At 48.8% G+C, this 13154-nt stretch overlaps 1 protein-coding gene across 4 annotated transcripts in view; it reads right to left on the bottom strand.

Moving 5' to 3' along the window:
* The window catches only part of ZNF423 (zinc finger protein 423), a 229795-nt gene that overhangs the window by 23039 nt on the left and 193602 nt on the right, over positions 1-13154 (bottom strand). For 3 of the 4 annotated variants that reach the window (XM_067302561.1, XM_067302562.1, XM_013941081.2), the window contains one exon: positions 850-981. The exons of the other annotated variant lie outside the window; for it this stretch is intronic. In XM_067302561.1, coding sequence (XP_067158662.1) covers positions 850-981 — 132 coding nt within the window. The remainder of the gene's footprint in view (positions 1-849; positions 982-13154) is intronic. 4 annotated transcript variants of the gene reach the window in all.

Consider the following 13154-nt stretch of genomic DNA (forward strand, 5'->3'; position numbering starts at 1 on the left):
TGTAGCATGTTTCAGGAAAGGACAAATTAACACCAAGCTCACAAAAAGTATGTTCTCAAAATGTTCACCTTACTCCCACTGAAGTTAAATGAATTATGGGAGCTGCGTGCCCCTTTACTGACAACAGGACCACAGTCACGCGTGTATGCGATACTCATTTTTCAGTTTGAAAACTTAAATGTTAAATACTATTTTGAAGAGTGTATAAAAGGCATCCTCTAAATGCATCCTGCAGGTCCTTTAACCACAATCACCCAAGATCATTTCCATTGATGAGACAGCTTAAAATGAACTACGAGGGATGAATACATAGCAGGCATTCAGATACGCACTTAGAAAAGAGCAGGAGTGGGAAACATGCCTCCACGAGCAAAGTGGCCCTAAAGAAACCTCTGAGAAAGCAGTTGTCAAACCTACACAGTTACACAATTTCCTCTTATCAAACCTTTACTCACATGAGCGTCACCGCTGTGAGACTACAAGCTACCTGGCCTTGTATAGATTACTTACTCATGTGAATAAGGGGTTGCAAGAGCAGGCCCATACCTCCCAAGTACTGTGTTAGGAAACATACCACACCTTCACACCGCAACCTACAATTTAAAAGGCTTTTAATTGTAAGCGGTAACGCAGAGAGCTTGTTGCATTGGGACAGTGCTGCATGGTGTTAAAAACCAAAGTGCAGTTCTTTAGAGCTAGCTCTGGTTTTAGACAGGTGATATTTTAAACATTTCCAAGCACAGTATTTCTTTTCCCAAGGAAAGGAATACAGTATTTTACAAATCCCCTGTGTGTCATTTCTGGATCAAGCCATGCACACTGAGGCTTGTCTCGGTCTCACTGTCTTACCTGTGAAACAAACAGGGCATTTGAATGTGCCTCCCATCCCCTCAAAGCTGTGCTCAATCAGGTGACACAGGAGCTTTGCTGGAGAGTCAAACATCTGGTTACACAGCTTGCACTCATGATTGATGCCTTCCTCTGCAAGGTTCAAATGATACAACTTGTTAGTGACACAGCAGATTAGCGTCGGGAATGCAGCAGCCGGCTCGCAAGGCTGGTGCGGGCTTGCACAACTTCAAGGACCCGCAGACATCGCCGCGTCTCCGTCCCCATTACAAAAGCCTACCTAGTCACTCGTACAACGCATTCAGGTGTACAGCCGCAAGTCAGATTTAGGGGCATTTATTTTCAGCTGTGATGAAAGCGGCGCTGTGATCAAACTACCAGTAACACACACTCCTGCTCGCAGGCTCGTGACAATATTGTACCGCTCCACCTTGCTTCTTACCACAAAGGAAGAACAGCACTGCTCTGGATATATATTATTAAATACTCAAACAGCATTTAAAATGAATTTAACAGTGTGAATTCAACCAACAACACTGAAAGCAGGCTGAAATGCCGTCTTCACCTCACATTACACTGCAAATATATGGAAGAGAAAGAAACTACCAGAGAATAGCAGGAATCCAGAGCAGAGTGTCAGCCTTAATTTTATATCTCTTGGCTTTTTCCAAGCTGAAGAGAGACCATTAAATGTCATTTGAATGTGTAATTTCCTTGTAACATATCTTAAGCATTTTTCCAAGAGGTGCATTGAATATACAGTGCCCATTTTAAATGCCCCTACGTTCTAGCTGTGCTCATAGAGAAATAATAACAATCATTATTTCAAGCCTACTAACTTCATAAGATGTGTTTCTCTATTTACTGACTTTTGATTTTTTTGGAGGGTGCAATTGGGAATGGTTTTTGAGGTACTGAAGCCATATTAAAACAATTCCCACAAGTAAACATGAAATAATCATTTTGTTTTCTTGAAATGAGGGAGGGGTAGAAATTTAGAAAGCAAATTTGTAATATAAATCAGTAAACCTCTAAAATTTTAAATTTTTTCAATTGTTTTTTTGCAAATACTTCCCAAAAATCTGTTTTCCCTTTATCATGGCAGTACATGGGAAATTCTCATGAAAACAAATTTTAAAAGCTATAGAAATTCTGTCTTTTGGCATACGTTCTGCTTTATTTTTAAAGCTTCAAATTTCACTAACTTCTATATTTAGTTCCAAGACATCTAAAAATCACTACATTATATTGTGAACTAATCTCTTGCTAAATATATTTGGATCTTGCAAATAGCCTGAGCCTTCAAAAGCACAGAGTCTTTATTTACAATTGCTTTAAAATAGCTTTTTACACCTTTAAAATGGCTGAATTACTGTTTTCTACACGGCCTTTGGCGCTCGCGGTACCTCGGAGCCCCTTCACAAGCAGCAGGGGAGCGCCGGCCGCCGAGGCGCGCTGCAGGCACGCGGGCAGCCCTGGGGCGCGGCAGGGCTCGGGGCGCCCCGCCGGCCGCCGAGGCGCTGCCTTTGCGGCACGGGGCCGCGGGAGCTCGGCGCTTCGCGGGGCCGCGGGAGCTCGGCGCTTCGCGGGGCCGCGGCTGCGGGGACTCCCAGAGCCCGCCCGCCTTAAAGGGCCCTCCGTGCAGCAGGGGGGCGCCGCGAGAAACAGGAATAAAACAAAGCAATGGCTAAGCGCTGCTTGGCGTGGTGGCACGTGCCGGTGCCGAGCTGCCCGTGCAGCTGCGAAGACAAGTTCCCACGCTCTGGGAGCACCGGGGGTAACGGCGGCACGGTCGCAGCGTGCCCGCGGCAGGGCAACGCGGACGGCACGCGCTGGCCCAGCGCGCGTGGGACGCTTTGCTGCGGGCAGGCCAGCCGCCTCGAAGGCGTAGGGCAGGCGGCTCTCGATCGCCTGCGCTGCGGTCCCCGGCTCGCAGGGCAGGCGGCGGCAGGCACCGCGGCGGTGCCCACCATGGGCGCAGGCGGCCTGCGGGGTGAAACGCTGCCTGCGCTGCTCCGCGATGCCACGGGTGGGAGAGGCATGCGGGTGGGTTGGGAAGGAGGCAAGACAGCAGAAAAGGGAAAGGGAAGAAAGAGTCAAGAACAGAAAGATGACAGGGCTAATGACTCCGCAGCAGCAGCTCCACGAATTCCCCAGGTGGCCGTAAGCGGGAATTGGGATATTTCTAGGACGTGACGAGATTTGTTACTCTCTATTTGGGCAGCCACCAAGGATGGGCTTATCGTCCTCTCTGAAGAACAGGTTTCAAAATCTGACCCTCTCCCCTCGCTGTATCGCAAGTCTGACTTCCCGGAGGAGACCCTTGCCCAGAAGTTCCAGTCCTGTGCAATCTCCGCAATCAGCTCCAGAGGGGAGAAGGGAAGCGGGAGAGATCTGTGCTTTGCACCCCCCAGCTACGTCGCTGCATACGGCAGCATAACAGTGCAATAAACTTGGAGAGGACAAAGCAGATACTAGGGGAATGCAATGAATGCCTTCAATGAGTAAATCAGAGAAATCATGTTTGACATTAATTTTCTACTCTCCACATACTGGGTATTTGGAAAACAGTGATTCATATACAGCCTCTGGTCCTATGTGAGCACGTGTGTTCATAAATACCAACAGACACGTACTGCTGATTAGAAGACTGCTCCTTCTGCAGCCTAAATACCTATAATTTCAGTAGAATTTGAAAAAACAATATATCTAATATTCAACATTTCAATTGAAGTATATTCTTGCAGGCTTCATATGTTTAATTAGGTAACAAAGACTGTGTATTTTCTTAGCTGATCCCTGCAGTATTTTAAATAGTTAAACCCATAACAAACAAACTAAAACTCGAATGAAAAATAATAAAACATAATGGGTTCCTGCAGATCTGGAAATTTATCCCACTCGAGGCAAGACCTTTTGATTTGCAAATCCACTTCTGAATTATAAGGCCTTCTCCTCACCGGTGGGGGTTTTTATTCCACTCCCACAGGAGTCCATTATGTATTTCTTGTGTCTATAAAACCATCCAGGAAGAAAAAAGGGGGAAAAAAGTACCATGGTTAGCATGACAAACGTTTCTCTTTTCATGCATGTGTATTCAAAATATGAAAATGCCCAAAGATATAGATAGAATTGCTGCTATAATCACTCTCTTCTCTGTGGCATTTTACAGCATATTATTTTACATGGAAACACAGTGTATGTATAGGGATACTCAGTCACCTTTGGAGAATAACTTTCTTGAATTATATAAGATCATATAGGTACACGCAAGGCAGCTTTCTGACAGTGCAGTGTGACAGCCAACACTCCATTCAACCACGGGGCGCTGGGCGTCAGTAAGAGAAAACATATAATCATTTCCCTCATTTTTATTCCATTTTTTTAAACATGACAGGCACCTATGAGAGACCTACATAACTCAAGTGAATTATGCAGCCCCTCTCATTTGTAAAATAAAATGCAGATTTTTACTGCTTGCTGTGCTAGATCTTCTCCCATTTCTCCATAAGTGTATCTATGTGGGGATCAATTGATTTTAACACTAAATGAGCAATACACTGCAAACAAGAATCTTGGGTTTTTTGTCCTTTTTTTTTTCCTGAGCTCAAAACAATAAGCATTAATTTTACACTTCATTTCTCAAAAAAATAATAGGATGTGCTCTTGTTTAAAACAAGCAGGCCTGCTGGATTCTGTCAGGCTGAAACTATGTCAGGCCAAAAGAGGAACAGAGCGCTTTGTGTAAAAGTATCATGGGGAGATGATAGTATCCTGTAATGTTTTCAGTACCTACTTTTGTCTCCAAAAGCATTTGATCCCTGGCAGACACATACTTATTTCCATACTGGTCTTGAGGGAAGCCAGTAGGAATGAGAGCTGATTATCTGAATCCTGAAGGTGAAACCTGGGTGGTGCCCACTGATGTCAAAGGCAGGCATTTGTATAAATTTTGAGGTACATAATTTACTGCCTGTTAGTGAGGATTAGTGGGTCGCACAGACCTAGCTGAACTGCAGCAGTGGAGCACATATTGCTCATTGTTCACAAGTTCAAATGCATTTGCAGGATAGTTTTAAATATGTTGATAGGGTGCTTAGTAGCACTTACACTGCCATTCTGCCCAGTTTATAGTGGGAATATGCTTCTCCATAAAGCTATTTCTGCTGCAGCAATGTGCATTTAATACATATTACAATGAGTCTCTGAGCCTCTAAGAGAACCGGCTGTAGCAGCCTCCTGGCGAGGATGCAGTATAATTAATAATGCTGTATTAAACCCATGTACTGTATCAACCGCATTTCTAATTATAACTATATTAATGGCAATATAAAACTACGCATTAACACTGTCATGTACTGACATGTTATCAAACCAATAACAAATAGGAGATTTGAACAATAAAAAAAGCATCATCTTTACTGTTAGTTAAAACTTCTCTCTTCAACTTGATTTAATAAAGCACAATTTTCCCTTATGGAATAACCGCAATAGTCCTAAACAGAGAGAACATTTAAGACAATCTGATGCTCACTCCTGACAACACCATGTACATCCCTTACTATAGCTTCCAAAACATGCATATTTCTTCACTGCAGCAAATTAAGGCAATAAAGGGGAATATCCTTCCTGTACTGAGATGCATGTCCATGAGTTAACTGCACTTTTAATGAACTTTGAAATACTGTAATTCAGTGTAACAAAGCATTAATATACTGTGTTCACAGAGAACCTTAGTCCATCCATTATATCATAAATCTGCTAAAATTAAATGGGCCATGTAAGGAGTGCTCTAATTACAATAGAAGTAAATAGAAATTGCTATGAACGCAGGGAAATAAAATGAAAACTGGATGAAGCTATTCTGTTTATGCAATTCATTTCCCAGTAAATAGGTAAGCAAAGGGGGAAGTTTATAGCATCAGAGAAGTGGGAGCCTCGCCGGTATTTCTGTCCGGGCGGCTATGGCGGAAGGAGGGGCCAGGCCCTGAGAAGGAAGGACAGGGATGGGGACAGAAGCCCGCGGACACCGGGACCACAGAAGAACTGCTTCTGCCCATGAGGGCACCACTGGGCAACTGCTTTTCATTAAAAAAAAAAAAAAAAAAAAAAGTAGATGAGCATAAAACCAAGGTCTGAGGAGAGAATAAAGTGTGACCGCTGCCAAGAGATGGCACATTTGGACGTGTTCACATCTGGTTACTATCATGCTGGTGACAAAGACGACGTTGCTCCATCGCCATCACTACCGAAGCCATGCTGCCGTATGAAATGTTTGGATGTCACCCCTCATTTATATTTCCTAATTAACCCCCAGGACGCAGTCGAGCCCTCCTTCCCCGCCCAGCACGAGGTTCCAGCTCTGCTGTGGAGCGATGGACCCCAATGGCAGCCCCAGTGGAGGCGCTGGCCAAGCCTGGCCAGCCCCGGCACGGCCCCAGGGCCCCGGCACAGCCGAGGACGGGGGCAGAGAAGCCGGGATTGATGGCGGGGCTGGCGGCACAGCCCTGGGGGCCCCAGCATGGCCCTGGGGGCCCAGCACAGCTGAGACCGGGGTCGGAGAGGCTGGAATTGATGGCAGGGCCCTTGGGACCCCAGCATGGCCCTGGGGGCCCAGCACAGCTGAGACCGGGGTCGGAGAGGCTGGAATTGATGGCAGGGCCAGTGGCAGGGCCCTGGGGACCCCAGCATGGCCCTGGGGGCCCAGCACAGCTGAGACCGGGGTTGGAGAGGCTGGGATTGATGGCGGGGCCCTGGGGACCCCAGCATGGCCCTGGGAGCCCTGGTACAGCTGATGTCGGATCGGAGGGGCCGGGATTGATTGCGGGGCCCTCAGGACCCTGGCATGGCCCTGGCCTGGCCAAGGCTGGGGTTGGAGAGACCAGGATTGATGGCAGGGCTGGCGGCGCAGCCCCAGGGGCCTTGGCATGGCCCCAGGGGCCCCAGCATGGCCGAGGCCAGGTCGGAGGGGCCGGGATTGATGGCGGGGCCAGCAGTGAGGCCCTGGGGACGCTGGCACGGTCCTGGGGACCCCGGCACAGCTGAGGCCGGGTCGGAGGGGCCGGGATTGATGGCAGGACCAGCAGTGGGGCCCTGGGGACGCTGGCACGGTCCTGGGGACCCCGGCACAGCTGAGGCCGGGTCGGAGGGGCCGGGATTGATGGCGGGGCCAGCAGTGAGGCCCTGGTGACGCTGGCACGGTCCTGGGGACCCCGGCACAGCCGAGGCCGGGTCGGAGGGGCCGGGATTGATGGTGGGGTTGGTGGAGCAGCCCAGGGGCCGGTGCGGCTGTTGGGGGCAGTGGGGCCGGTTGATCTCTCTGCCAGGGCCATGGGGGACTGCGGCTGGAAACCAGCTGGGAAATCACGTGGTCGCGTATCAGAAGGAAAACTGTTTACAGTTATTTGCCCAGGCAGAGCGGGGATCCCTCTCTGGCGACCCTGGCGAGCACAGGCCTGGCTGGCTGCCGCGGTGCAAGGCGGCCTCGCCGCAACCAAAGCAGAGCGGACCCAGCGCCACCCAAGCGCTCCCCCATGGCCCAGGCGTCCAGGCGCCCGGCCTCACTCGCGGCCCCCGGCCTCGGCCGCGCGGGCGAACGCACGCCTACGCCCCTGCTCCGCAGGCTCCGTATTTTACGCCAGCATCCGCTGCTCATATTCTTTATCTCTCTGCTGAAATATGATTCCGCTTTGAAATGTATTTGTATGATCGAGCATGGCACAACACTGATGTCTTTTATGAGCTGAGGATTGTTTAATAAAATCTTGCATTCCTGCTTCATCCTTATGACAATTTTACTATTATAAGTTTTCGAGGGATATGAGAGCTGTCCGCCGTGGTTAGAAACATCACTTTAATGAAAAATGATAACACAGGGACTTTGATTTTTCTAGAAACTATGTAAGGAAAACCAACAAAAATACATACAGCTTCAAACATGCATTTTGCTTTTGCACCAGACTTGTGGAAATCGGGTATATTCTTCACAGCTTTCCCATGAATGGTCCACCCTGGCCGTGGTCGGACAAACTGACGGGTTAGAGCTACTCCCCATCAGAGGGAGCTCTGCAGGGAAGCAAGGAGGATATGAGGAGGGAGCAGATGCAGGATCCCTGACAAGATTTCACCAGCGCCAAGAGGAGGCACCCATGGGTCCCTGCTAACACACTAACATCTCTTGTGATGTAGGTGTTACATGCATCTGTGGCCTCAAAAAGGTATTCTTTTTCAGGCTAAATTAGCCTAAGCACACAACAGGCTTTAAGCTCTTTTCATCATCTCAGGGGGCCTCATGCTCAAAATATGCAGAATTAGATGCCAAATTATTTATAGGGTAGCTTGTAAGTTCACTGCCTCCAGTACATGTCAGTACACTGCAATATTAAAATGACCATTAAAAAGAAGCACGGTCCCAGAGGGACTCGGGATGAGACTGCATGGAATTTCCTATTGAATGTAACAGCGACTTTTCGAAGATTGCTCAAGAACTGATACCTCTCCATGGCAGGCAGTACCCTCTGTGGCTACAGTCCTTTATTAAAGGGAAGGTTAAATTTCAGACACATAAGATGGGTCTGCCAAGCCTGTCCTCATCAGCTTAATTTTCAGCTTACAAGACAAATAAAATCTGAAAGTTCAAAGGAGTTCATGGAGTTGTGCATCATCTATCTGCTGACTGCAGAGTCCCAGAGGGAGTCTGACTGCATAGCTTTATTTTAGATTTAGATGTTAATCTAAGAAACTGCATAAAGACAATTTATAGAAGTGCACTACATTTTAGCACAGTAACTTTGCACTCTATCAGCTCTTCTGTGAAAATGCCTATATTAAAACTTCTTGTGGGCTAAAATTATGAGCCTGACTGTTATTCCTTAATGAACTATTGTGAAGGAACTCCAATGGCTTCCATGGAAATGCAAACTAGTATTTTACTATTACAAGAAAAGATAAACACACCTTCTTTAAGTGTGCAAGCCCATATGCATACACACAGTCTGGATGAAGCTAATGAACCAATAACAATGGCTAGAGGTTAATAATAAAAAACAAATCCATATGCTTTCCCGCACAACTCAACCCTGGTTGTGTATTTTAATGGTTGGATACATTCACAGCTGTATTTTTTCAAGTTTAATGTCAATACCTGGTAAAACTAACGTAATACAGCCCTGAATTCAGGCCCACGGCCACAGAGTCTGTTTCCTGCATTGGCGTCCCTTGTGCCATTCTATCAGCTAATAAATCTGAATATGCTGTTGTAATTCCTGGTCTCTTCGCCATCCTCTTCTCTTAACCTTGAAGCAGCTCACTGTATTGCTGCACGCTAGGAACATGACCACCCTGTGATTCTATTGACAATATCACATCAAAAAGCTCAATACAGACAAATGGTAATAACTAGTTGGCATCTATTCTTCTTGTGAAATTAAAAATTAAAACATCATTATACCCTTATTAAATATCCCACTGGAATAGGTAAGTGTTTTTAGAACATGCAAAGCTTTAAACACGGTTTAAAGGAGCGTAAAACCTTTTTTTACTCATTTCACAGGCCTGGCACATTCCACAGCCTCCGCACCTGAGTCACCAAAACTGCAATGTGCCCCTTTCCCACCATGTCACAGAATCACAGAATCACAGAATCACTGAGGTTGGAAGGGACCTCTGGAGATCATCTAGTCCAACCCCCCTGCTCAAGCAGGGTCACCTAGAGCACATTGCACAGGATTGCATCCAGGCGGCTTTTGAATATCTCCAGAGAAGGAGACTCCACCACCTCTCGGGGCAACCTGTTCCAGTGCTCTGTCACCCTCACAGTGAAAAAGTTTTTCCTCATGTTAAGATGGAAGTGTCTGTGTTTCAGTTTGTGCCCATTGCCTCGCGTCCTGTCGCTCGGCACCACTGAAAAGAGTCTGGCCCCATCCTCTCGACACCCTCCCTTCAGATACTTGTACACGTTGATAAGATCTCCTCTCAGCCTTCTCTTCTCCAAGCTAAACAGGCCAAGCTCTCTCAGCCTTTCCTCATAAGAGAGATGCTCCAGGCCCCTAATCATCTTTGTAGCCCTTCGCTGGACTTGCTCCAGTAGTGCCACATCCCTCTTGTACTGGGGAGCCCAGAACTGGACGCAGTACTCCAGATGTGGCCTCACCAGGGCTGAGTAGAGGGGGAGAATCACCTCCCTCGACCTGCTGGCAACACTCTTCCTGATGCAGCCCAGGATACCATTGGCCTTCTTGGCCACAAGGGCACATTGCTGCCTCATGCTTAACTTGGTGTCCACCAGCACTCCCAGGTCCTTCTCGGCAGAGCTGCTTTCCAGCAGGTCAACCCCCAACCTGTACTGGTGACTGGGGTTATTCCTCCCCAGGTGCAGGACCCTGCACTTGCCTTTGTTGAACTTCATGAGGTTCCTCTCTGCCCACCTCTCCAGCCTGTCCAGGTCTCTCTGAATGGCAGCACAGCCCTCTGGTGTATCAGCCACTCCTCCCAGTTTTGTATCATCAGCAAACTTGCTGAGTGTGCACTCTGTGCCTTCATCCAGGTCATTGATGAAGAAGTTGAACAAGACTGGACCCAGTACTGACCCCTGGGGGACACCGCTAGCTACAGGCCTCCAACTAGACTCTGTGCCACTGATCACAACTCTCTGAGCTCTGCCATTCAGCCAGTTCTCAATCCACATCACTGTCCACTCATCTAACCCACACTTCCTGAGCTTGTCTATGAGGATGCTATGGGAGACAGTGTCAAAAGCCTTGCTGAAGTCTAGGTAGACAACATCCACTGCTCTCCCCTCATCTACCCAGCCAGTCATTCCATCATAGAAGGCTATCAGATTGGTTAGGCATGATTTCCCCTTGGTGAAGCCATGCTGACTACTCCTGATCACCTTCTTTTCCTCCACATGCGTGGAGATGGCTTCCAGGATGAGCTGCTCCATCACCTTTCCAGGGATGGAGGTGAGGCTGACTGGCCTGTAGTTCCCTGGGTCCTCCTTCTTGCCCTTTTTGAAGACTGGGGTGACATTGGCTTTCTTCCAGTCCTCGGGCACCTCTCCTGTTCTCCATGACCTTTCAAAGATGATGGAGAGTGGCTTAGCAATAATGTCCGCCAGCTCCCTCAGCACTCGTGGGTGCATCCCATCAGGGCCCATGGATTTGTGGGTGTCAAGTTTGCTTAAATGATCTCTAACCCACTCCTCCTCCACCAAGGGAAAGTCTTCCTTCCTCCAGACTTTCTCTCTTGCCTCCAGGGTCTGGGGTTCCTGAGGGCTGGCCTGAGCAGTAAAGACTGAAGCAAAGAAGGCATTCAGTAACTCTGCCTTCTCTGCATCCTTCGTCACCAGGGCACCCACTCCATTCAGCAAAGGGCCCACATTTTCCCTAGTCTTCCTCTTGCTGCTGATGTATTCGAAGAAGCCCTTCTTGTTGTCCTTGACATCTCTAGCCAGATTTAATTCCAAACGGGCCTTAGCCTTCCTCGTCGCATCCCTGCATACTCTGACAACGTTCCTATATTCCTCCCAAGTGGCCTGTCCCCCTTTCCACTTTCTGTAGACTTCCTTCTTCTGGTTGAGTTTTGCCAGGAGCTCCTTGCTCATCCATGCAGGTCTCCTACCTCCTTTGCTTGACTTCCTACTCATAGGGATGCACCGCTCTTGAGCCTGGAGGAAGTGATGTTTGAATATTAACCAACTCTCTTGAACACTCCTTCCTTCCAGGGCCCTCACCCATGGGATTCCTCCAAGTAGGTCCCTGAAGAGGACAAAGTTTGCTCTCCTGAAGTCCAGGGTTGCAATCCTACTTGGTGCCCTGCTGCCTCCTCGCAGGATCCTGAACTCCACCATCTCATGGTCACTGCAGCCAAGGCTGTCCCCGACCTTCACATCTTCCACCAGTCCTTCTTTGTTTGTTAGTACGAGGTCCAGCAGCACACCTCTCCTTGTTGGCTCCTCCACCACCTGGGTCAAGAAGTTGTCACCAATGCTCTGCAGGAATCTCCAGGACTGTTTGTGCCTAGCTGTGTTGTCTTTCCAGCAGATATCGGGGTGGTTGAAGTCCCCCATGAGAACCAGGGCCTGGGATTGTGAGGCTACTTCCAGCTGTCTGTAGAAGGCCTCATCGACTTCCTCATCCTGATCAGGTGGCCTGTAGTAAACACCCACAACAGTGTCACCTCTATTAGCCTGCCCTTTGATCCTTACCCATAAGCTCTCGACTCGCTCTTCATCCACCCCTAGGCACAGCTCCATACATTCCAGTTGCTCTCTCACATAAAGAGCAACTCCACCACCTCGCTTTCCTGGCCTGTCTTTCCTAAAAAGCACGTAGCCATCCATGACAGCACTCCAGTCATGCGAGCTATCCCACCATGTCTCTGTAATGGCAATGAGATCATGGCCCTGCGACCGCACACACATCTCTAGTTCTTCCTGTTTGTTCCCCAAGCTGCGTGCATTGGTGTACAGGCATTTCAGGGAGGTGATCGAGCATGCAGGTTTCCCAGGAGGGATACAAGAGGGTCCTCCATAGCCACATCCCATGGGCACTTCCCTGGCTGCATTCACCTGCTGGAGGCATCCTGACTTGAGCAGTCTTTTGCCAACTACCCTGTCACTATAACTCTCCCCTTCCCCCATCTTTCCTAGTTTAAAGCCCTCCTTACCAGGTTGGCCAACCTGTTGGCAAAGACCCGCGAGCCCCGCCTCGTGAGGTGGATCCCATCTCTCGCCATCAGTTGTCGATCTTCAAACAGGGTCCCATGGTCGTAGAAACCAAAACCCTGTTGCCAACACCAGCGGCGCAGCCAGTCGTTAACCTGGAAAGTCCGTCTCCTCCTCCTCTCATCCATCCCCCTCACTGGCAGGATTGAGGAGAAGATGACCTGGGCTCCCAGACCCTTGACCACCATCCCCAGAGCTCTGAAATCCTGCTTGATGGTCTGCAGTTTGCCCTTGGTGTCATTGGCGCCCACATGGAAGATCAGCAGTGGGTAATAGTCCGAAGCGTGGACGAGCCTTGGCAGTCTTTGCATGACATCTCTCACACGAGCCCCCGGCAGGCCACAAACCTCTCTAGACAAGAGGTCAGGTCGGCAGATAGATGCCTCCGTCCCCTGTAGCAGGGAGTCCCCCACAACAATCACCCGCCGCTTTTTCCGGGTGTTCCGGCAGGGCACAGGGTCTGTTGTCCCGGTTACTTCCCTGGCAGCCATGCCCATCTCCTCCTCATCCTGGAGGGCACTAAACCTGTTCTTCAGCTTCAGGTCTTCAGGAGGAGTAGGAGCCTTTCTCCTCCCACGAG

The sequence above is a fragment of the Apteryx mantelli genome, chromosome 10, assembly GCF_036417845.1.
Source record: "Apteryx mantelli isolate bAptMan1 chromosome 10, bAptMan1.hap1, whole genome shotgun sequence".
Taxonomy (NCBI): domain Eukaryota; kingdom Metazoa; phylum Chordata; class Aves; order Apterygiformes; family Apterygidae; genus Apteryx; species Apteryx mantelli.